Source organism: Pongo pygmaeus, chromosome 14 (genome assembly GCF_028885625.2).
Source record: "Pongo pygmaeus isolate AG05252 chromosome 14, NHGRI_mPonPyg2-v2.0_pri, whole genome shotgun sequence".
NCBI lineage: Eukaryota > Metazoa > Chordata > Mammalia > Primates > Hominidae > Pongo > Pongo pygmaeus.
Genome location: NC_072387.2, coordinates 26,474,734 through 26,497,816, shown reverse-complemented (window position 1 = coordinate 26,497,816; position 23,083 = coordinate 26,474,734). Strand labels below are relative to the sequence as shown.

Here is a 23,083-nt window from a genome sequence, read left to right as displayed (position 1 = left end):
CCAAAAGTTCATGGCAGTGGCTGCGGGTTCAGCCGGGTTGTTCAATCTGACTTCTCTGTGAGTTCACAGATCTTGCTATCACTTAGCTGTCATTAGAACAGACCAAATAATTGCTTCATTTGCCTTATTTTTCTTCCCAAACAAAAATAGCCTTGTTTTATCTGATTTGTAAAAGTCATATATATGCTAATTATATATCCATAGTATTGGGGAGAAGCCAAAATATTAATACTTTGACTCTGGGCGGCAGGATTCTGAGTCATCTTGCTGCATATTCTGAGACCGCGCACTGCCAGTATGATCCTGCGCGCTTCCGGCATGATCCTGCGTGCTGTGCATCTAGACCAATGCACACTAGCAGTCATGGTTGGGCTATGAAGGTGTAGGTGCTGTCAAGGATTGGACTCAAGAATTGTGTGACTCCTACCTTGACTGGCCATTGTCTCCCTGTGAGGTTTCCAACAAGGATGAACAGGAAACCAAAGTACCCCATTTTTTAACTGGGCCTTGATCCTCCAGTGTAAACTTTGGTGAAATTGATTGCCTTGACACTTAAGTAGTCCCTCTCCTCCCGTGTCTGTCTTCCTGCCACCCAGATCCCAGTGTTACCACTGGCCTGGAGGGAGGAGACCTTCTGGTTTGTTTTGTTTTGTTTTGTTTTGAGACGGAGTCTCGCTCTGTCGCCCAGGCTGGAGTGCAGTGGCGTGATCTTGGCTCACTGCAGGCTCCGCCTCCCGGGATCACGCCATTCTCCTGCCTCAGCCTCCCGAGTAGCTGGGACTACAGGCACCCGCCACCACGCCCAGCTAATTTTTTTTTGCATTTTTAGTAGAGACGGGGTTTCACCGTGTTAGCCAGGATGGACTTGATCTCCTGACCTCGTGATCTGCCCGCCTCGGCCTCCCAAAATGCTGGGATTACAGGTGTGAGCCACCTCGCCCGGCCGGAGGGAGGAGACCTTCTGAGTGAGGAGGGGGAAGTGGGGAGGGCAGAGATCCTGATGGGCCACAATGGCGTGGATCCAGGCAGGCAGACCCACAGCCCTCCTGTGCGACAGACAGGTAGTTTTCTTTCTTCCTACAGTGCATTTAAGTTCACATGCCTCACTACAAGGTTTGCAGATCCCGAAGTCTAAGTGGGCTGGGTGGCTAATGGGTGTGAATAATGGAGTGGGGTGGAGACCTGGGCAAACTGGAGATAGTCTTTGGAGATAGGCTTGCCAGATTTTTAAAACATTGTGCTGTCAAACATAAGTCTGGAGCTACTCTTCTTAATGAAAACTTGGATGTTCTGCCCTCTTCCCAACTTCAGAAACACCTGCTATGATTGTTAGTGTCCACACACTATCACCGTGCCACATGGACTGTGTGGTTGGGCTGTCTTCTGACTCTTTTGCATTGCAGTAACTTAATTGAAGATTTTTGTGCAGCCTCAACTTAACCTGCCCGTCTGGAGTTAGAGTGATCCCTGGGGCTGGAGTCAGGGGTGGAGTCTGGCTCAGCCCTCTGTGCCTGCATAATCAGGGCCTGGAAACAACAGCAATGTCAATGTCAAAGCAGACACCACAACACAGCCATCCCATAAGGAAGCAATCCCGGGCCTTTCTATTTCCTCACTGCTCTCTGCTCTTTGCCTCCAGTGTTCTAGGATTTCTGTTGGCTGGAGATGAGGTAGACTCACCTCCTTAAGCTAATCTTACCTGATCTTCCACGTCTGCCCCCTTCTTCCCCATCTTTAGCTCTTCAGGTCCTCAGACCTTCAGGAATAGGTGGGAGCCGAAGACCCTGCCAGAAATCCCCTTGGGAGTTCACGATGGGCTGGCACTGAGATTTCTGAAAGAAATGTTAGCCATGCCCTTTATTCCTCAGGAAGCTGCATTATACATGGAGTCATACTGTAGATAGAAAGCAGGCAGCACAGTGTGAAAATAAGTGAGCAGTGCAGAGGGGCCCAGTGTGGCTCAGTGGCCTAGACTGTAAGCTTTGCAGTCAGATCTGGCTCAACCTTCATAGCTGGGTAACTCACTGGATCTGTTTCCTCATCTGGGATATGGAAACATAATAATACCTTCCTCATAATGTGGTTTTGTTACCAAAACACCAAGAGTTTGGTCTAGGTCCTGCTGCTCACAGCAGTGAAAGCCAATTACTGAAATGATGAGTACGGCCAAGGAAGAAGGCTTTAATCAGCTGCTGCAGCCAAGGAGATGGGAGTTCAGTCTCAAATCCATTGCCCTGACCACCTAAAATCGGGTTTACATAGCAGGAAAGAAATGTAGCACTGTGTAGGAAAACAGGAACTAGGGAGGGGCAAGGAAGCAATCATGGTGAATGAGGGGCCTGGAGTCTCATTGTATGGATGTGATGATCTGGTAAGTTTCAGTTCTTCAATACTTTTTGAGAGGCCTGAAGGTCATTTCCTGAGGAAGGAACTCAGATAAAACCAATAGAAATTTCAAGCTTTAAGGCAAGAAGGATCAATTTCTATGTTTACTGAAAAAATTGAGTGGGTTTCAGTCTCCCCTTTCTTGTTTATAGATTCCTCAACCATGGGGCATCTGGTCATCTGTCTTTCTGTCTCCTTCCTGCTGAGGAGAGGCATTGTGGGCAGCTCCATACCATGGATGACCTCATGGCCATCCAGGAATCAAAGGCTAATCTAATATTAAAGTTTTTCTTCTGAAACACAATATTTTTCTCCAGTCCACCACTTTCACAAAGACAAATCACAGCAGGACCAATCTACCTGCAAAATAAGCTTCAGTCCCATATACTTGGCCTGATTACCCACACAAAGTGGAACAAGAATCACTGTTCTCATAGGCTCTCCTAAATCGGCTTTGCTAGAACCTCTCACAAGGCCATTTTAGTCAAAGCCCTGGGAAAACAACCAGTTCCTTCAACTGTGTCCCATTACCAAAGAAAACATGTTGTTATTAACTGTATGCAAACAAACACATTGCCATGAATTAAGAATACTCACAAATAGTTTATAAATTCTGGATAAATTAGTCAGAGGGAAAAATATGCCTCAAATTCTGTTTACAAAAGTATACTCTACTCACTATACTTAAAAGATACTTAAAGGATGACTGAAAAGAAAAAGTTCTTCAGACTCTGAAAAACAAAATAAAAAGAATCAGCAATATTTCAAACAAAAAAAGTCATAAAAGTTATTTCAGTCCTCCATTAGTTCCGTCCATGCAGACAACTCCTGCTCTGCTTCATGCTGAGTTAGCCATCTTTGAGAACACATCAGTCTTTCCATTAGTTCACTGGAAGTTCTCTCTCACATCCAATGGCACAATCTCCAAAGTTATCAGAAACTTGCATTCAAGAGTCCTTTTCATGAACTCCCCCCAAAGAAACAAGCCCTGGACAGTGGCTGATTATAAGTCACTTTTTGTAAAGAATCAACACAAAACAACAATTGTGGATGACAAAAGTCTTACGACAGCCACAGTTAAAGAGACTGTTGACAAGGAAATTTGTTTTTTTCTGTGGGATACAACAATTTAACATGAAAATCGTAATTATTACTGACAACATATTAACACATATCAGAATTATAAGAATCTAATATAATCCTGGAACACATTAACAACACATCTATATAAACATAACCAAAGGGAGCTAAACAACATCTCAGATTTGACAATGCTTCCTACATTTTTTTTTTTTTGAGTCAGAGTCTCGCTCTGTCGCCCAGGCTGGAGTGCAGTGGCATGATCTCGACTCACTGCAAACTCTGCCACTCAGGTTCATGCCATTCTCCTGCCTCAGCCTCCCTGGTAGCTGGGACTACAGGCGCCCGCCATCACGCTCGGCTAATTTTTTTTCATGTTTTTAGTAGAGATGGGGTTTCACCATGTTAGCCAGGATAGTCTCGATCTCCTGACCTCATGACCTACCTGCCTCGACCTCCCAAAGTGCTGGGATTACAGGCATGAGCCACTGTGCCTGGCCATGTTTGTTTGTTTTTTTTTCTTTGAGACAGGGTCTCACTCTGTTGCTCAGGTTGGAGTGCACTGGTGTGATCTTGGCTCACTACAATCTCTGCCCCCTGGGCTCAAGCAATCCTCCAACCTCAGCCTCCAGAGTAGCTAAGACTACAGGCCTGTGCCATCACACCCAGCTAATTTTTGTATTTTTTGGTAGAGATGGGGTTTTGCCATGTTGTCCAGGCTGGTCTCTTTACTCCTGGGCTCAAGCAATCTACCCATCCTGTCTTCCCAAAGTGCTGCAATTACAGGCAAGAGCCACCATGCCTGGCTTGAATAATTCTAATATGCCTAGGATGTCTTTCTTGGACTTCAGGGAAACTAATATCTGAAAAAGTTAGTTTAAGGTCAGATAATTTAGAACTTGATATTTTGCTGTTGGGAAGTCTGTCAAATATCAAAGGTTTAAGACACTTGGTATCACAAAATAGGATCACAAGTTACTATAAAACAGTCATTCATTTGGCCAAAATTATAATACAAAAACATTTTCTCTTTGATAGAGAGGAGACTGAATTTCCTAAACATTAAGACCTAGTAAAGACAGCATGAGGCCAGCTAAATCTTTCTCCTTCTCTCTATTTGTTTTCTTCTGTGGTTTTACTGAAAAGGTAAATAAAAATCTCTTACATGAAAATTTTGTTCAAACAAGAAAACCAAATTTTACCTTTGTATGGTATATTATTAATGTTAAAGCTAATTTTAATAAAACATTATAAATAAATCTAATCAGTTTGACCATAAGGTGAGATTTCCGTAAACTTTATAACCTTTTATAATTTTATATTAAGGAGCAGATCAATACTCCAAGAAAACCCTGTTATTCCGACACATGGGCCTAGACACTGGCCTTCCATTAGGCTGGTGTGCTTTTGATATTAATGTTTAATTTATAGGAATACTCTGATGAATCTTACCCCTCAGAATTGGCTCTTACAGTCTCACACACCCACCTCTTCCTCAATAGTACCTGGGCCTAGAGGAATTGAATAGTTTTGATTTGTGGCCTTGTGTTTGGTGAATGCCACCTTCTCCTGGGTCTAAAGACAAGGCTTCAACTGGTGTCAGTGCTCAAGATTTATCAGGGGCCGGTGCCTTTTTCAGACCTAGGAGTCAAAGCCCTGTAACTTAACAGCACAATAAAATATTTATGCTACAGGTCGGGCGCAGTGGCTCACACCTGTGATCTCAGCACTTTGGGAGGCCGAGGCAGGTGGATCACCTGAGGTCAGGAGTTCGAGATGAGCCTGGCCAACATGGTGAAACCCTGACTCTACTAAAAATACAAAATTAGTCCTGGCTAACACAGTGAAACCCCATCTCTGCTAAAACTACAAAAAAAAAAATTAGCTGGGCGTGGTGGTGGGCACCTGTAGTCCCAGCTACTCAGGAGGCTGAGGCAGGAGAATGGCGTGAACCCAGGAGGCGGAGCTTGCAGTGAGCCGAGATCACGCCACTGCACTCCAGCCTGGGAGACAGAGCGAGACTCTGTCTCAAAAAAAAAAAAAAAAAAAAAAAAAAAAAGTCAAAAATTAGCAAGGTGTGGTGGCACATGCCTGTAATCCCAACTATTTGGGAGGTTGAGGCAGGAGAATCTCTTAGAACCCTGGAGATGGAGGTTGCAGTGAGCCGAGATCGCACCACTGCACTCCAGCCTTGGTGACCCAGTGAGACTTTGCCTCAAAAAAAAAAAAAAAAAAAAATTATGCTACAGAAAGTTCTGTCGTTCTCTCTAACATGTCACAAATTAAAACATTGTGGTTTGGTATTCAGGAGTTATTTTCTGCAGCACTTCACACCACTGTGTTAAAGTAGTTAGGTTACTCATGGCCTGTGTCTATTGCTAGTAGTCTAGAGACAGAACTGTGACCAAAAGCAGCAAAAATGTGATAGGTCATATGCCAAACTTATCAAAGTAAGATAACTTTCTCTCCATCATTAAAAAATGGTAAATGTAAATACCAGTTTTGGAAATTCAGTATGAGGATAAATAATCTTTCACTTAAATATTATACAACAAAACAAGGACAAAGTAAGAGCAAGCACACAATCATTTCTTTTCAGCTATTTAAAAAGAGTGTAATCACAGATTTCCAAGACTGGTTTCTAGATACAGTACTGATGTGTGTAGTGTGTGTGTGATGTGTGTGATTAGGTAACTTTCACCACTGAAATCTTCAGACCAGTGCAACACTTACACATATTTTGTTTTCAAGTACACACATGAAAGCCCATCAGTGATTCAAACAGCTTGACATAAAAAATCACTAGAAAGTCTCACTTTTTTTAAATTACTACTTAATCCAAGTGAATGTGACTTTTTTTTTGAGATGGAATCCTGAATTCCCTTGGAAATAAACACCATGTGAGTAGTGTGTGTATGTGGTATGTGTGTGTGGTGTGTGTAGTGTGTATATGTGGTGTGTGTAGCGTGTATGGTGGTATGTGTAGTTGTATGTGATGTGTGTGTAGTGTGCATGGTGTGTGCAGTTGTATGTGGTGTGTGTGTAGTGTGTATATGGTGTGTGTAGTGTGTATTGGTGTGCATAGTGTGTATGGTGTGCGTAGTGTGTGTAAGTGGTGCGTATAGTGTGTGTATGAGGTGTGTGCATGTGGTGTGTGTAGTGTGTATGTGGAGTGTGTATGGTGGTGTGTGTGTACTGTGTATATGGCGTGTGTGTAGTTGTGTGTATGGTGGTGTGTGTGTAGTGTGTATGGGGTGTGTGTGTAGTTGTGTATGTAGCGCTAGAGACAGAACTGTGACCAAAAGCATCAAAAATGTGATAAGTTCTATGCCAAAGTTATCAAAGTAAGACAACTAGTTTTTAATCCATCATTAAAAAATGGTAAATGAAAACATTAGTTTTGGAAATTCAATATGAGTATAAATCCTTATATTGTACTGTGTATATGTGGTGTGTGTAGTTGTGTGTATGTGGTGTATGTATGGTGGTGTGTGTGTAGTGTGTATATGTGGTGTGTGTAGTTGTGTGTATGGTGTGTGTAGTGCGTATATGAGATGTGTGTAGTATGTATGTGGTGTGTGTTTGTGTGGTGTGTGTAGGGCGTATATGTGGTGTGTGTAGTTATGTGTATGATGGTGTGTGTAGTGCCTATATGTGGTGTGTGTGTGTAGTTGTGTGTATGTGGTGTGTGTAGTTGTGTGTATGGTGGTGTGTGTAGTGCCTATATGTGGTGTGTGTAGTTGTGTGTATGTGGTGTGTGCTGTGTAGTGCGTATATGTGGTGTGTGGTGTGTGTAGTTGTGTGTATGGTGGTGTGTGTGTAGTGTGTATATGTGGTGTGTGTAGTTGTGTGTATGGTGGTGTGTGTGTAGTATGTATATGTGGTGTGTGTAGTTGTGTGTATGTGGTGTGTGGGCACGCATGGCTCTCACCTCTCAGGGTATCCTCTATCTGAAGCCCCTGGTATCTGTAGCACCCCCCAATGGCCTCTTGTGTCTGGCCTATTGTGGTTGGATTTCTTTAGGAGTGGCACCGCTTTCAGTAAACTCTTGTCAGCTCCCACTCCTCATTCACACTGTGTCCTCTTTGGTACCTACAGATTCTGACCTTTTCCAGGTCTCTCAGGAACCATTGTGACTTGCTTTTCGTTGGCATTTTCCTTAACCCCATGCCTAAGTTTTAGCTTTTTCCACCTCATTCAATCATTTACCTGACTACTTTTGCATGATTTCCAATTTTCCAAAAAATTAGCGTATTTTGTCCATTTTGTCTCCCAATAATCTCTGACCTTGTGGGCCTACACTTTTTTTTTTTTTTTTTTTTTTTTTTTTTTTTTTTTTGAGACAGGGTCTTGCTCTGATGCCCGGGCTGGAGTGCAGTGGCACGATCTCTGCTCACTGCAACCTCCATCTCGGGGGCTCAAGTGATCCTCCTACCTCAGCCTTTTTGCCATGTTGCCCAGGCTGGTCTCAAACTCCTGAGCACAAGAGATCTGCCTGCCTTGGCCTCCCAAAGTGTTGCGATTATGGGTGTGAGCCACCACACCAGGCACAGGTCTATGCTTTTAAAAAAAAGATCCATTATTAGCCTGGTTTTACTAAGGTTTCTGGAGGGAGCAGAGATAAATAGATGTGCTTTATGTTACTGTGTGTAATTCAAAGTCCAGGACCTAGATTATTGCATGAATTAACTGGAATATACTAGCCAAAACGATTTTCTAAGTCATTCTATAAAATCTATGAGCTTGTTATACCCTAAATCGACTTATTTCTAAATTCTAGTTCTCATGAAGTTTGGCCGTCTTTGCCATTTTAACGTGTATAATAGTTGAGTAGCATTAAGTACGTTCACATGGTTGTGCAATCAATCTGCAGAGCTTTTTCATCTTGTAAAACTGCTCTGTGCCCGTTAAACAACTCTCCTTTTGTGCCTCTGCCAGCCCCTGGCATCCACAATTCTACTTTCTGTCTCTGTGAGTTTGACTGCTCTGGGTACCTGTTGTAAGTGGAGTCATATGGCATCTGTCTTTTTGTGTCTGGCTTATTTCACTTAAGCATAATGTTAAGTAAAAAGTTCATCTTAGGCCGGGCGAGGTGGGTCACACCTGTAATCCCAGCACTTTGGGAGGCCAAGGCAGGTGGATCACCTGAGGTCAGGAGTTTGAGACCAGCCTGGCCAACACAGAGTGAAAACCCGTCTCTACTAAAAAATACAAAAATCAGTTGGGTGTGGTGGCGCGTTCCTGTAGTCCCAGCTATTTGGGAAGGTGAGGCAGGAGAATCACTTGAAGCCAGGAGGCGGAGGTTGTAGTGAGCTGAGATTGCGCCACTGCACTCCAGCCTGGCATATGACATATGACAGGACTTCCTTCCCCTGTGGGGCCGAATAAGATTCCACCGTAGGTGTGAAACCATGTTTTGTTTATCCCTCCATCTGTTGGTGGACTTTTGGATTGCTTGCTTCTTCTGTTGTTGACAACACTGCTATGAACATGACTGTGCAAATCTCTCTTTGCGATCCCGCCTCAGTTCTTTTGGATATATGCACAGCAGTGGGGTTCCTGGATCATATGGTGGCTCTATTTTTAACTTTTTGAGTTACCACCATACGTTTTCCACAGCAGCTGTGCCGTTTCCACATTCCCATAATCAGTGCACAAGGTTCCAGTTTCTTCTGTCTTTTTTAAAAATAAATACATGCTCCTTTTGAGTACATTTCAAAAATAGAAACATTAGAAAAAAATTAAAATCACCCATACCCTGTCCTACCGGGAGAATTGTTAACATTTCCTTTTCTCTAATTTTAAGTAAAAATTTAACTTTACTGGTTAGGAGCCAGTATTTTGAGTACTAGTGTTAGGCTGACCTCTAGAGGTAGAACTGGCACATTGCAGCCTTCCACTAGTGCCTCTAACCTGACGTTAACTGTTAAGTGTGGCAATGCCACAGCCTGGTATGTGTGTGGCATTTGAAAATCCTGGTTGATTGGCACATCTTTTGTAGGTGTTTATGTACGTCTTCTACAAAGCTTGAGGCAGAAGTTCTTCCAAAAGAATAAAAAAAATTGGAATTAATCTAACTGGGACAAAATATTGCCAAAAGGCTGGGTTTGATTTGTGGCATGTGGATTTGTTGGCCCTGAAGAGAACGCAGGGGTCTGTCTGCAGATGTTGGAAGCTCCTCCACAGCTTTCACTGGACGTCCCTCGGGACCACAAAGCAGGGTCCTGGAGTTTGCAGTCGGCTGATGGGTTAATGTGTGACCGTATCTCTCCCTCATGCCCAGGTTCTCTGTCCTACCTGTGTGTGCTGCCCAGGGAGGAAGGGCCTGAGGCAGAACCACCACTGCACATTCCTCAGCCTGAGTCTGCTCTGCAAGAGGCGAGTGGTTGTGGCTTTTCTTGCCACTGCTTGCTGTCTCCATGGGACATTCTCATTCCGGGGTGGTCCCTGGAGGATCGAGGAACAAGAGACTCCTGTTCTCCCATTATCTGTCTAATCTCACTCAGTACTTTTGGGAAAAAAGGCTAAAAGTTTGCTTTGGATTAGTGGAAAGGTTTGAAGACGCACAGCTGGCCTACTAAGGCTTGGAGCAGGTGCTTTGAGCACATCAGGCGCTCAGACATAGTTTCCTAAAGGACGCAATGGTTACTCACTATGCTCCCAGACCTTGGCATCCAGAGACCCTGTGTATGTTCAGTGGAAAGATGGTTGGGTGAGGCTGGGATGGTGGCGCTAAGAGATTCATTTAGGTTTTGTTTACTTAAAAAGTGACAAAGAGGATTGGCGGTGGCTAGTTCTGGAGGGTGGAGAGATGAGGATGTTTATTATTCTTTCTACATTTAAAATTTCTTAAATAAATTATGAAAAGGAAATAGTCTTAGAAAAGCAATGGGTGCAGTATTAAACATCTCACTTATTCCTCCGTAACACAAAAAACTTTCAATTAAGCTGAAGTGAGTTTTTGCTTGGTAGCTACAAATAGCTCTTCTGCCATATGAATGTTTTTCTTCTGGTTGTGTTTATGGGCAGTGTGGTTGTCTTTTACCAACGTTGACTCCAAGGCTTAGCCACTGCTGCAGGTCAAACTTATATAAATCGTATAGTTAAAAACTGAAAAATTCAAATGTGTTGTAATCTCCAAACAAAGTCTGCGCTAGGCCCTTTCAGGCTATAAAGGACAGAGTACTCTGACTTCTGCTCTCGATGAGGGTTGATTGTGATACCAGGCGAGGGAGTAAGAGATACAGGACACCATCTCTGCGGCTACATCTTTGTCGCAGAAACAGACATTGTTCAGGGGACACCTGAGCCTCTGATAGTCAGCCAGTGGCTCTGGCAGCTCACAGCAGTTATAGGGTGGCTGTGTCCTTTTCTAAAGTCCTGCCTTCTTATGGCCTGCAGTCATGGTGACTCCACTACAGGCTGTGTTTCTGTTGCTCCTTCCTGTCCTCAACCAGTCTGCCCACTGTGGAAGTCTGCATTTCTTCTCCTTCTTCTTTCTTCTTTCTTCTTTCTTCTTTCTTCTTTCTTCTTCTTCCTCTTCTTCTTCTTCTCCTTCTTCTTCTCCTTCTTCTCCTCTTCCTCCTCCTCCTCTTCTTCTTCTTTTCTTTTCTTCTTCTTCTCCTTCTCCTCCTCCTCCTCCGCCTCCTCCTCCTCGTCCTCCTCCTCCTCCGTCTCCTTCTTCGTCTTCTTCTTCTGACGGAGGGTAGCTCTGTCGCCCAGGCTGGAATGCAGTGGCGTGATCTCCGCTCACTGAAATTTCCACCTCCCGGGTTCAAGTGATTCTCCTGCCTTAGCCTCCTAAGTAGCTGGGATTAGAGGGATGTGCAGCCACACCTGGCTAATTTTTGTATTTTTAGTAGAATCGGGGTTTCACCATGTTTGCCAGGCTGGTTTCAAACTCCTGAGCTCAGGTAATCTGCCCGCCTCGGCCTCCCAAAGTACTGGGATTACAGGTGTGAGCCACCGTGCCTGGCCTGGGTCTGCATTTCTGACCGCCCTTTCGCTATAGGGCTCAGGCTTCCCTTGGGCTGGTTACTGCAGCCACCACCGGCTGCCCATGGGTCTCTGCCATTGGCCCAGATTCGCATGTGGGGTCCAGTCCGTGGAAGCCATGGTAGGAAGCTCACATGGCAAAAAAGTAATGGAGAATTTCGGAGGCCTACCTCGGGAGCACCCATTCCAAGGGGTGCTTGACAGCCACAGCTGGGCTGCTCAGTCTTGCTAATCTAGAGCTTCGATTGTAACAGCCAACCCGAGTCTGTGCAAGATGGGACTCTAATTGGAGACCTCTGACAGAAGCTAGAGTTCTCTAACGGCTACATCACTGGGGAAAAAGAGAACTTGGATCCCGTAAATGGAGGGTCACCGATGGGGGCATGGACTCTGAGTGGAGGGGAGGAAGAGTTTCTCTGAGAATTTATAACCATAGAGCAATCCTCAAATTCATACTACCTGTGTCATCTGGAAAACCCCCAAGCAAAGAATTCAGATTGGTTCCTTGGTTGGTAGCGCCCCCAAGTGCCTGGCAGGAGCAAATTGCATATCATCCTCAGAACAATATACCTGCAACCAGTTAGATGTCCAGATTTTTGGCATAGCTTTGGATGAGCCAGAACTTTACATGGCAAATGGGATGTTGCAGATGTAATTGAATTAAGAATGGCAAGATGGGGAGATTATCCTGGAATAGCTGGCTTGGCCTGGTGTAATCACATGGATCCTTTAAAGGGAGGAAGGAGACATGATGACAGAAACAGGTGGGGCAGGGGTGGCTGGCTATGGAGGGGGAAGGGGTCATAAGCCACAGATGCAGGCAGCCTCTAGAAGCTGGGACAGGCCAGGAATGCATTCTCCCTGAAACCTCCAGAAGGGGTGCGTTCCCTGCGGACGCTTTGATGTTAGTCTACTTGGGATTCCTGACCTCCAGAACTGTAAGATAATACCTCTGTATTGTTTAAGCCACTGTTTGTGATAATTTGTTACAGTAGCAATAAGATATTAATGCTACTGCTTTATTGAGATAAATTTACATGTCATACAATTGACTCATTTGACACGTCCAATTCAGTGGTTTTATAGTATGTTTACAGAGTTATGTAACTAAACATTTTCAAAGATGGATCAAAACATACTACACAGTGAATGATAAATGAGCTTTGGATTACATGGTGCTCTCTTTTCCTGAATAATGCCACTTAAGAGGCACAGTCTGTGTTCAGGGAAGTGTGCTGAGTGCTGTTGATGCTGAATCACAGGACCCTGTAGGACCCATGAATGTCTGCGTTTCCTTTTTACCTTAATAGAGGAACCTTTTCTCATGACCCTTTTTGTTATATTTCCCTCCATGATGATTCAAATATCTATTTGCTGGCACTTACCTTGGACCAGTTCTTTTTTGATTTAGCTATTAGAAATCTTAAATTTCTAATCTGTTGCTAAGACACTTCACAGTACCCTATGCAACTAATAAACTTCCAGATGAACTGGCCAAGACACATATTTGGTTTTGTATATTTTTCACTAACTAACTTACTTTTGTTTTTTGCTTGCTTGTTTTTTGAGACAGGGTCTCGCTCTGTCACCCAGGTTGGAGTACAGTGGCACAATCATGGCTTACTGCAGCCTCCACCTCCTGGGCTCAAGTGATTCTCCCACCTCAGCCTACCAAGTAGCTGGGACTACAGGTGTGCACCATCACGCCCAGCTAGTTTTTGTATTTTTTATAGAGACGAGGTTTCACCATGTTGCCCAGGCTGGTCTCAAACTCCCGTCCTCAAGTGACCTGCCTGCCTTGGCCTCCCAAAGTGCTGGAATTACAGGTGTGAGCCACTGTGGCTGGCCTCATAACTTTATAAGCCTCTAATTCAAGGAATTTGTTCTATATGAAAATTTGAAAATGCCTGCTCACTGGGGATGGTGGTCCAGGATATTTAGTACTTAACACTAAATTGTTTTGTGGGTGATGAGATCTGAGGGATCAGTATGTTTGTCCTTATACTTCTCCAAAATAAGATAGCTGTTTTATGGCCCTATTTTAAGATAGGTAGATTCTTTTTAAGCTGATATATTACGAATCTTCCAAATTACTTATATGAGAAAAACATCTCAAAGATTCTCTCCTTCCTTTTAAAAAAATTTAGGGCCAGGTGCTGTGGCTCACGCTTATAATCCCAGCACTTTGGGAGGCCAAGGCAGGAGGATCACTTGAGCCCAGGAGTTAGAGATCAACCTGGGCAACATGGCGAAACCTCGTCTCTACCAAAAAATACAAAAAATTGGTCAGGCGTGGTGGTGCGCATGTGTGGTCCCCGCTACTTGGGAGGCTAAGGTGGGAGGATCACTTGATCCTGGGAGGTCGAGGCTATGGCGAGTCATGATTGCGCCACTGCACTCCAGCCTGGGCGACAGAGCAGGATCCTGTCAATCAAAAAAACAAAACAAAACAAAACCCAAAAAGCAAAAATATATTAAGAATTTTAAGATGCTAACAGCAGAGCAGTAAACCCAGCACAGGCCCTTCTGAGCATGGTGGCCCGGGTGACTGCACAGACCACATGCCATGAAGCCTACTCTGCTATAAGGTACCTTCTTTCAATCCTTCCATCCCAGGGGACTGACCCAAGGAAGAGGATTAAGAACCACTGTTTTCCAACATGCCCCCCCCACCCCACCCCCTGCCATGAGGATTGTTTCATTTTAAAAAAAGTAATTAAGATTTTAAATTGTGGTAAAGTGTATGTAATAAAATTTACCTTAATATTTTAAGTATATTAAGTATATTTACATTGTTGTGCTACCATCACCATCATTCATCTCCAGAATGTTTTCATCTTCTCGGATTGAAACTCTGGACCCATTAAACCTTAACTCCCCATTCCTCAACCTCCAGCCCCTGGCAGCTACCAACATTCTAGTTGTGTCTCTGTTATTATTTTTTTGAGACAGAGTCTCACTCTGTCGCTCAGGCTGGAGTGCAGTGGTGCGACCATAGCTCACTGCAACCTCTGCCTCCTGGGTTCAAGCGATTCTCCTGCCTCAGCCTCCTGAGTAGCTGGGATTACAGGCGTGCGGCACCATGCCAAGCTAATTTTTCGTATTTTTAGTAGAGATGGGGTTTCACCATGTTGGCCAGGCTGGTCTCGAACTCCTGACCTCAAGTGATCCACCCACCTTGGCCTCCCAAAGTGCTGGAATTACAGGAGTGAGCCACCTAGCCTGGCCTGCCTCTATTATATTGACTGCTCTAGATACCTCTTCTAGGTGGAATCACACAGTATTTTTCCTTTTGTGACTGGCTTATTTCACTCAGCATAATATCCTCAAGGTTCATCCATTTTGTAGCATGTGACAGAATTTCCTTCCTCTTTACTGCTGAATAATATTCTGTTGTGTGTATGTACCACGTTTTGTTTATCTACTCATCTATTGATGGACGCTTAGGTTGCTTCTAGCTCTTGGTTATTGTGAATAATGCTGCTGTGCACATGGGTGTACAAAAATCTCTTGGAGACCCTGCTTTCCATTATTTTGGGTTTATACCCAGAAGTTGAATTGCTGGATCATACTGTAATTCTGTTTTTGGGAACTGCCATATCTGTTTTCCATAGCGGTTGCACCATTTTACAGTCTCACCAGCAGTGCGCAATGGTTCTAGTTTCTCCACATCCTTGCCAACAATTGCTGGTTTCTATTTTTGGTAGCCCCTAATGGATGTGAGGTGGTATCTCACTGTGGATCTGCTTTGCATTTCCCTCATGATTCCTGATGTTGAGCTTTATTTGTTTTTAAGTGTGGTATTGAATACTCACAGTGATCCTTCTCTCTGCCTTTCCAGAAAGGAGATGAAGTTGCTGGAGCAGGCAGGGTCTCTGAAAGGCTCCCTGAGTGTAGAAGAGCAGCTGTCACTCATCAGTGGTTGTCCCAATATCCAAGAAGCAGTAGAGGGCGCCATGCACATTCAGGTGAGTGAAGGACACTGGTGCCGCATCTGTGGGGCCTGAGACATTGTCTCCCAGCCTCTCCGGAGGAACAGGGCAGGATACAGAGCAGTGGCAGGTGTGGGCATTTTGCATCTTCAAGGGCAGGATTTTGTTTTATGTGATAGGAAATGTGGTCCTCAAAACACCCTCTATACTGGGTTCTCATCAAATTAGTGTGACAATGTTCTGTTTCAGGAGACCAGTGCCTTATCCGCGAGACCACTAGGGATTCTGGTGACAATGTTTATTTTAGAGGCATTAACAGTTTTAGCAAAAATAGGTTTTCTGGACTGCTAATACTGTTTTATTTTGTTTCATCATCTTATCAAATGAGAGATTATATTATTGTTCTCATATGTAATTGAGCAAAAGCTTACATCATCAAAAAGAAAACCTTTTACTTGCATGTAGCCTTTCCAACAACTTTACTTTAAAAAAGAGAAATCCTCATGAGGGTTGTTTGCACAGCGGGATGAGCCTGGAGAGGTGAGTGGTCCCTGCAGGTGGAGCTGGGAGCAGCCCCTGTGGCTTGGCCCTCTTTCCAGGCATCCCGCTCCTGGAGCTCCTGTGCCCACGCACAGGCCCTGCCCTGTTGAAGAATCCCGAGGCATACCCTTGTCTTTTCAAAGGCTGTACTTACTGCTATAAGGTTTATGCAAATTTACCTAAAACTAAAAGAGTCATTATTCCCAGTATCTTTCCTTGATATTTTGTGTTCTGAGATTTGCACATTTCACGTTGTTACTCTGTTGATATTTTAGCTGAGAATTTGGAAGCAAACCGAAAAGGCTGTGTGTGTTCTCTGGTCAGTTGCTGCTCTAAGATTCGGGTCAAATACAGAAGATGGAGGTTTTAGGTCTCTATGACTCTAAAATTTCTTAAAATTGTTAAATTTCTCAATTTGCTAAAAATTCATTAAACAAATGTGTGTCACCACAGAACACAAGGAGAGGACTGTTTTTCAACTTCTTATCTCTTTCTAATATATTATCCTCTATCTCTTGATATAGTGAAGTTTGTAAGAAGTTGAAGGGTCTTTAAAGAGACCTGAGGGCTCCTAATGAGTTCCCAGTGCCACCTGTTTCTACCCTTAGTTGCGGGTGCTATAAGAGGAGTTGCTTCTGAAGAGCACAGACGCTGTCCAGGCCTGGTCTTGGCAGAGAAGCTTCTTTCACATGAATTTAGTTTTATTTTTTATTTTCTTGAGACAGAGTCACTCTGTTGGCCCAGGCTGGAGTGCAGTGGTGTGATCTCGGCTCATTGCAGCCTCCACTTCCTGGATTCAAGCGATTCTCCTGTCTCAGCCTGCGGAGTGGCTGGGATTACAAGCGTGCACCACCACACCCAGCTAATTTTTGCTTTTTTAGTAGAGACAGGGTTTCACCATGTTAGCCAGGCTGGTCTCAAACTCCTAACCTCAAGTGATCCGCTGGTCTTGGCCTCTCGAAGTGCTGGGATTACAGGCGTGAGCCACTGTAACCTGCACGAGTTTAGGTTTTTTTGTTTTTTGTTCTTTTTTGAGATAGAGTTTCGCTCTGTCACCCAGGCTGGAGTTCAGTGGTGTGATCTTGGCTCATTGCAACCTCTGCCTCCTGGGTTCAAGCGATTCTTGAGCCTCAGCCTCTCAAGTAGCTTGGATTATAGGCATAAACCACTGCTCCCAGCCATGAGTTTAGTTTTTAAGGAAAGTATTTAGTTATAGAATGTGATCGAAATATGAATAAGTGATCTATTATTATAATATTTCTACTTTCACATTTCACAGAATGCTTTTGTTCAAACTCTGGGCTGATATCTCCAACTTCAGCATGTTTGTCTTCATTACAATCACTTTTTGAGTCTCTCTGAACAGAGTTCCCAGACCGTATTACCTTTGCCTCTTGGAGATGTTTGCTATGCAGAGCTTTTTGAACCCATCTACAATGCTGGCACTGCAAATTTTATCTCCAGCCTCAAAGACTAATTCTCAAACATTTAGGTGTTTTTTCCCTTTGTAATGATACACTTGTGATTCCATAGCATGGCAACTTGCTGGGTTTTTTTTTTTTCTTTTAAAGAATCTTTCTACAGCTAATTTATAAATTTCCTAGCAGTAACAATTGTAAAGTCATTCCCTAGGAATAATTCATCTATCCATGTTAAATCTCTTTGTCTCCCCATCCCATTTTTTTGATAGTTTATCATATGATTCTATAAACATCCAAAACTACCGTAACTGAATTAGTTCTGGTTAATGTGTCTCCCTCAAAGAGTATACTGTTTTTAATAAAGTGGTGAACCCTCCATAATATGAGAACATTATAATAGACTTGGGTAATAAGGCAAGTTTTTCTGTTAAAGAGTAATTTGGGGGGAATATGTGAATTTAGAAGGCATGTAAAGTGCTTACATGGTACTTGGCACACAGAAAATGCTCAGGAAATGGTAATTATTTTATAATGTGGCCATTTATAACAATTTTGGTTTTAAAGAATGACATGGGGCAGTATATGGTGTTCTGTACATGGTTGGCACTGGTGAAAACTGCTCTTTAACTACAGTCTGTCTTTATTTTATAGATTAAATGAGTGTATTTACAAGGCATGACATGTTGAGCCACATCTATTATGTAGAACACAGAGCCAAGCCGGATGAGGAGAGGAAACTAGAGAAGGATGATGTAAACCAGTAGGTTTAATTCCTATGAGAGTTTATATTCTTCAGAAATTGTTGTACCTCCAGGACCGGAGAGAGGAGTGGGTAGGAATAGTTCTGACCGGGAGGCTTCGGGAAGGTTTAATGCAGGTAGGATAGGAGCTTGTCTTGACTTTTGACAAGTGGATTTGGGGGTGTGGGTGGGAGGATTGTGTGGGAGGAAGAGATGAACGAGATGAGAAGTCCCTTTGAGGATGTCTGTAAGCCCGCATTACAGACCCATTGCAAAGGCAGGAAAGGCTGGTCCAAGGTGGAAACCAAGTCGCCATGCTATGAATGCCAACCTGAAGAATTACTTAGGTGAATTGAGTAATACACAGTGCTTAGAGGAGTACATGAAGAGAAGTACCATTTAAGTGTTTCTTTAAAGAAATAAAGATGGAGGTTGGGTGTGGTGGCTCACGCCTGTAATCCCAGCACTCTTGGGAGGCTGAGGTGGGTGGATTGCTCGAGCTCAGGAGTTCAAGACCAGCTTGGCCAATATGGTGAGACCTCATCTCTACTGAAAATACAAAAATTTAGCCGGGTGTGGTGGCATGTGCCTGTGGTCCCAACTACTTGGGAGGCTGAGGTGGGAGGATTTCCTGAGTCTGGGAGGTGGAGGTTGCAGTGAGCCGAGATCGGGCCACTGCACTCCAGCCTGGGCAACTGGAGTAAGACTCCATCTCAAAAAACAAACAAACAAACAAACAAAAAACATATTGTGAGACCTGAAGAAAAAATTATTATTAAAAAAAATAAAGAACTAAAGGGTTTGGATTTCAATCTATGTCCTGATTAGAATCCTGCAAGGAAGGTATTTAGTAGGAGAATGAAATGAATCAGAAGGAAAGATGAGTAAGAAAAAAGAATCAGCAGTTCATTTTTGCCAGTTGACTGATTTTCTTGGGCATGTTTACACATTTCTTTTCTTTTCTTTCTTTCTTTCTTTTTTTCTTTGAGATGGAATCTGGCTCTGTCGTCCAGGCTGGAGTGCAGTGGCGTGATCTCGGCTCCCTGCAACCTCCACCTCCTGGGCTCAAGGGATTCTCGTGCCTCAGCCTCCTGAGTAGCTGGGATTACAGGCATGTGCCACCACACACGGCTAATTTTTTGTGTACATTTTTTTTTAATAGAGATGGGGTTTCACCATGTTGGCCCAGCTGCTCTCTAACTCCTGACCTCTAGTGATCCACCTGCCTCTGCCTCCCAAAGTCCTGGGATTACAGGCATGAGCCATTGCGCCCAGCCTACACATTTCTTTATATGATGTAAAGCAAATTTAATCCTCTGAATTTTAAAACTAGTGCATAGGCTGGGCGTGGTGGTCCACGCCTGTAATCCCAGCACTTTGGGAGGCCAATGTGGGCAGACTGCCTGAGCTAAGTAGTTCAAGACCAGCTTGGGCAACATGGCGAAACCCCATCTCTACTAAAAATACAAAACATTAGCCAGGCATGGGGTGTATGCCTGTAATTCCAGCTACTTGAGAGGCTGAGGCACGAGAATCACTTGAACCCAGGAGGTAAAGGTTGAAGTGAGACAAGATGGAGCCACTGTACTCCAGCCTGGGTGACAAAGTGAGACCTTGTCTCAAAAACAACAACAACAACAAAACCTAGTGCATATTAGTGTCTCAGGTTTACCAAACAAACAAGTAAATGAAACCCCCAGAGTGAAACCTACCTAATGCTGCCCCACGTTTGTTAAAGTACATTAGTGTTTCTAACACAATGTAATGTTAAACGTGTATCTTACCTAATTAAACATCTCTGTGTTGTAAAGAAAGTTTAGGACAATCCTGTTTAGGTTCATTATTCCAAAAATACTTAAGATTTTTGTGTATTTATATGTTTCCACTTCTCCTGTTTATTTTCTTTCTAATACATTTGAGATTATACTGTAAATAGAATTTTGCATCATGGTTTTTATTTAAAACTTAGAACATTTCCTGCTGTACGATTTGCTCAGGGCTATATTAGAGAGAAGTGGCACAATCTTGGCTCACTGCAACCTCTGCCTCCTGGGTTCAAGCGATTATTGTGCCTCAGCCTCTCAAGTAGCTGGGATTACAGGCATCTGCCACTATGCCCAGCTGATTTTTGTATTTTTAGTAGAAACAGGGTTTCACCATGTTGGCCAGGCTGGTCTTGAACTCCTGACCTCAAGTGAGACATACAATTTTTAGACTGAAAAAATTGTGATAGTCACCATTTGATGGCAAACCTGAAAGAAGCTTCCATCTAAGAATTCCATTAAAGCTGAGGTTCCCAAAGTCCGCAGCCTCTGCCGGCCTGCAACCACTCACCCGCTGGCAACCACTCACCCGCCCTGTGGTGCTGCCTCATCTCAGGGTCCACAGACTTTTTGCCAGCGGCACCCTCTTAGCAGCTCTCACAGCTCCTTTTTCTGATTTATACAAAGGAAGGTTCTCAGTGTAGAAAAATCAATCTAGGCTACTTGGAGACAGTTTTCTTTTTTTAAAAAAATTAATTGCTGTATTTTGGCCAGGCGCAGTGGCTTATGCCTGTAATCCCAGCACTCTGGGAGGCCGAGGCGGGCGGATCATGAGGTCAGGAGATGGAGACCATCCTGGCCAACACAGTGAAACCCTGTCTCTACTAAAAATACAAAAAATTAGCCAGGCGTGGTGGCGGGCACCTGTAGTCCCAGCTACCCGGGAGGCTGAGGCAGGGGAATCACTTGAACCTGGGAGGTGGAGGTTGCAGCAAGCCAAGATCACGCCACTGCACTCCAGCCTGGCGACAGAGCAAGAAGAGGGCTGGATGTGGTGGCTCATGCCTGTGATCCCAGAACACTGGGAGGCCACAGTGGGTGGACTGCTTGAGCTCAGGAGTTTGAGACCAGCCTGAGCAACATGGTGAAACCCCGTCTCTACCAAAAATACAAAAAATTAGCATGGCATGGTGGTGCATGCTTGTGGTCCCAGCTGCTTGGGAGGCTGAGGTAGGAGGATCACTTGAGCCCAGGAGGTGGAGGTTGCAGTAAGCTGAGATCCCGCCACTGTACTCCAGCCTGGGTGATAGAGTGAGACCCTGTCTCAAAAACAAACAAACAAACAAACAAATCAAAATAAAAGAAAGACTGTACAGAGCTCTTTTAGAATGATGATGTGGTATGTTACAGTGCAAGTGAGAAAGTTGACTTCATGTTGATGATATGGTCAGTCTAGATGGTGTGAACCCAGGAGGCGGAGCTTGCAGTGAGCCGAGATTGCACCACTGCACTCCAGCCTGGGCGACAGAGCGAGACTCCGTCTTAAAAAAAATAAATAAAAAAAAAAAATTAATTGCCGTATCTTAATTGTACATATTTGGGATTCGTGTGAGATTGATTTGTGTGTTCAGTGTGTCATGGTCAAATCCCGGTGTATTAGGATATCCAGAACCTCACATGTTTATCTTTTATTGTGTTGGGAACATTATAAATCTTCTATTTTGAAATATATAAAATTATTAACTCTAATTTCCCTACTGTATTATTGAATGCTAGAACTTATTCCTTCTAGCGAACTGTATTTTGTACTCATTAACCAGCTTCTCTTCATCTCTCCTTCCCCTTCCTGGTAACTGCCGGCTGCGGGTGTCCACCATTCTACTCTCTACCTCCACCAGACCCACTGCTTTAGCTCCCCTGCATGAGTGAGAACATGGGATCTTCGCCTTTCTGTGCCTGGCTTATTTCGCTTAATATAATGGTCTCCAGTGCCACCTATGTTGCTACAGTTTTCTTATAAAATATGTTGCTGTGGTTTTCTTAGAAAATTATTACTATTTAGGGAATTGTTCACAAGCAGGAGGCAGAGCTTGAGGAGATGTGTGTGTGCGTGTGCGCACACACACACACACACACACAGACTGCTTGTCACAATGCTTCAACTAAAAATAATCCCACTGTCGGATCTGCCCAGCCCCAGGGGGCGAAGCCCAGTAGTGGGAGTGTGGTTTTCCCCAGTGGATTGTTTTCTACCCAACCCTAGAGGGCGGGGAGCCTGGGTCAGGACGTTTCCTAATACTCTGCTGAAATCCGGGAGCATGCAAGAAAGAAACCTGAATTTCTAGAACTTAGTGCAATTTTGAAATCAAATCTTGCCTGGCAAGAAAACCTACTGTTCTGGAAAAATAAGTTTACTCTGAAAAGCTGGTCTCAAGCCTTGACTTTTAAAGCACATTAAAGCTCATTAGCCACTATATCGAGGCCTTATCTAATCTCTGGAACTTAAAACTGGAGATCACAGTAGCTGGTGGGAGCCATGGGAATGGTTTATAGAGTTATGAAGTTTAAATGGGATTTCCTTACACAAAGTCAGAACAATAGCTGAAATCGAGAAGTTAAATGGGTATTGTCTATGTAGATGATCAAAATTTGCATGTCAACTATACCTTTAAAATGGAGAGAATGCTAGTCATTTTGAAAAGGACCTTCAGACACTGTCAGTAATTACAGGAAGTAGTGTTCTTTTGGAAATTTATTTGTTTTCTTAAAGGATAGAAGCTTGTTGGACTTTCAGTCTTGGTTCACTGAGACTCAGAATATTCCTTATTTTGGTAGAGATGGGTGTGTGGGTGGGGGGTTCAGGCAGCATCGGACACACGGGATGGCCAGCCCTGAGAATATTGGGGAATGTGCGAGGAAACTGCAGTTACACTTTTTCTGTTGAATGTGTTTTTTCTTTTTCCTTTTGAGATGGAGTCGCACTTTGTCACCCAGGCTGGAGTGCAGTGGCGCGATCTTGATTCACTGCAACCTCTGCTTCCCGGGTTAAAGCAATTCTCCTACCTCAGCCTCCCAAGTAACTGGGATTATAGGCGCCCACCACCATGCCGGGCTAAGTTTTGTATTTTTAGTAGAGACAGGGTTTCATCATGTTGGCCAGGCTGGTCTTGAACTCCTGACCTCAGGTGATCTGCCCGCTTCGGCCTCCCAAAGTGCTGGAATTACAG

The 23,083-nt window shown here is 43.8% G+C and overlaps 1 protein-coding gene across 3 annotated transcripts in view; it reads left to right on the top strand.

Annotated features, from left to right (window-relative positions):
• CRYL1 (crystallin lambda 1) overlaps window positions 1–23,083 on the top strand; it is a 124,665-nt gene that overhangs the window by 23,915 nt on the left and 77,667 nt on the right. For all 3 annotated transcript variants that reach the window (XM_054447243.2, XM_054447244.2, XM_063650564.1), the window contains exon 3: window positions 15,302–15,428. In XM_054447243.2, coding sequence (XP_054303218.1) covers window positions 15,302–15,428 — 127 coding nt within the window. The remainder of the gene's footprint in view (window positions 1–15,301; window positions 15,429–23,083) is intronic.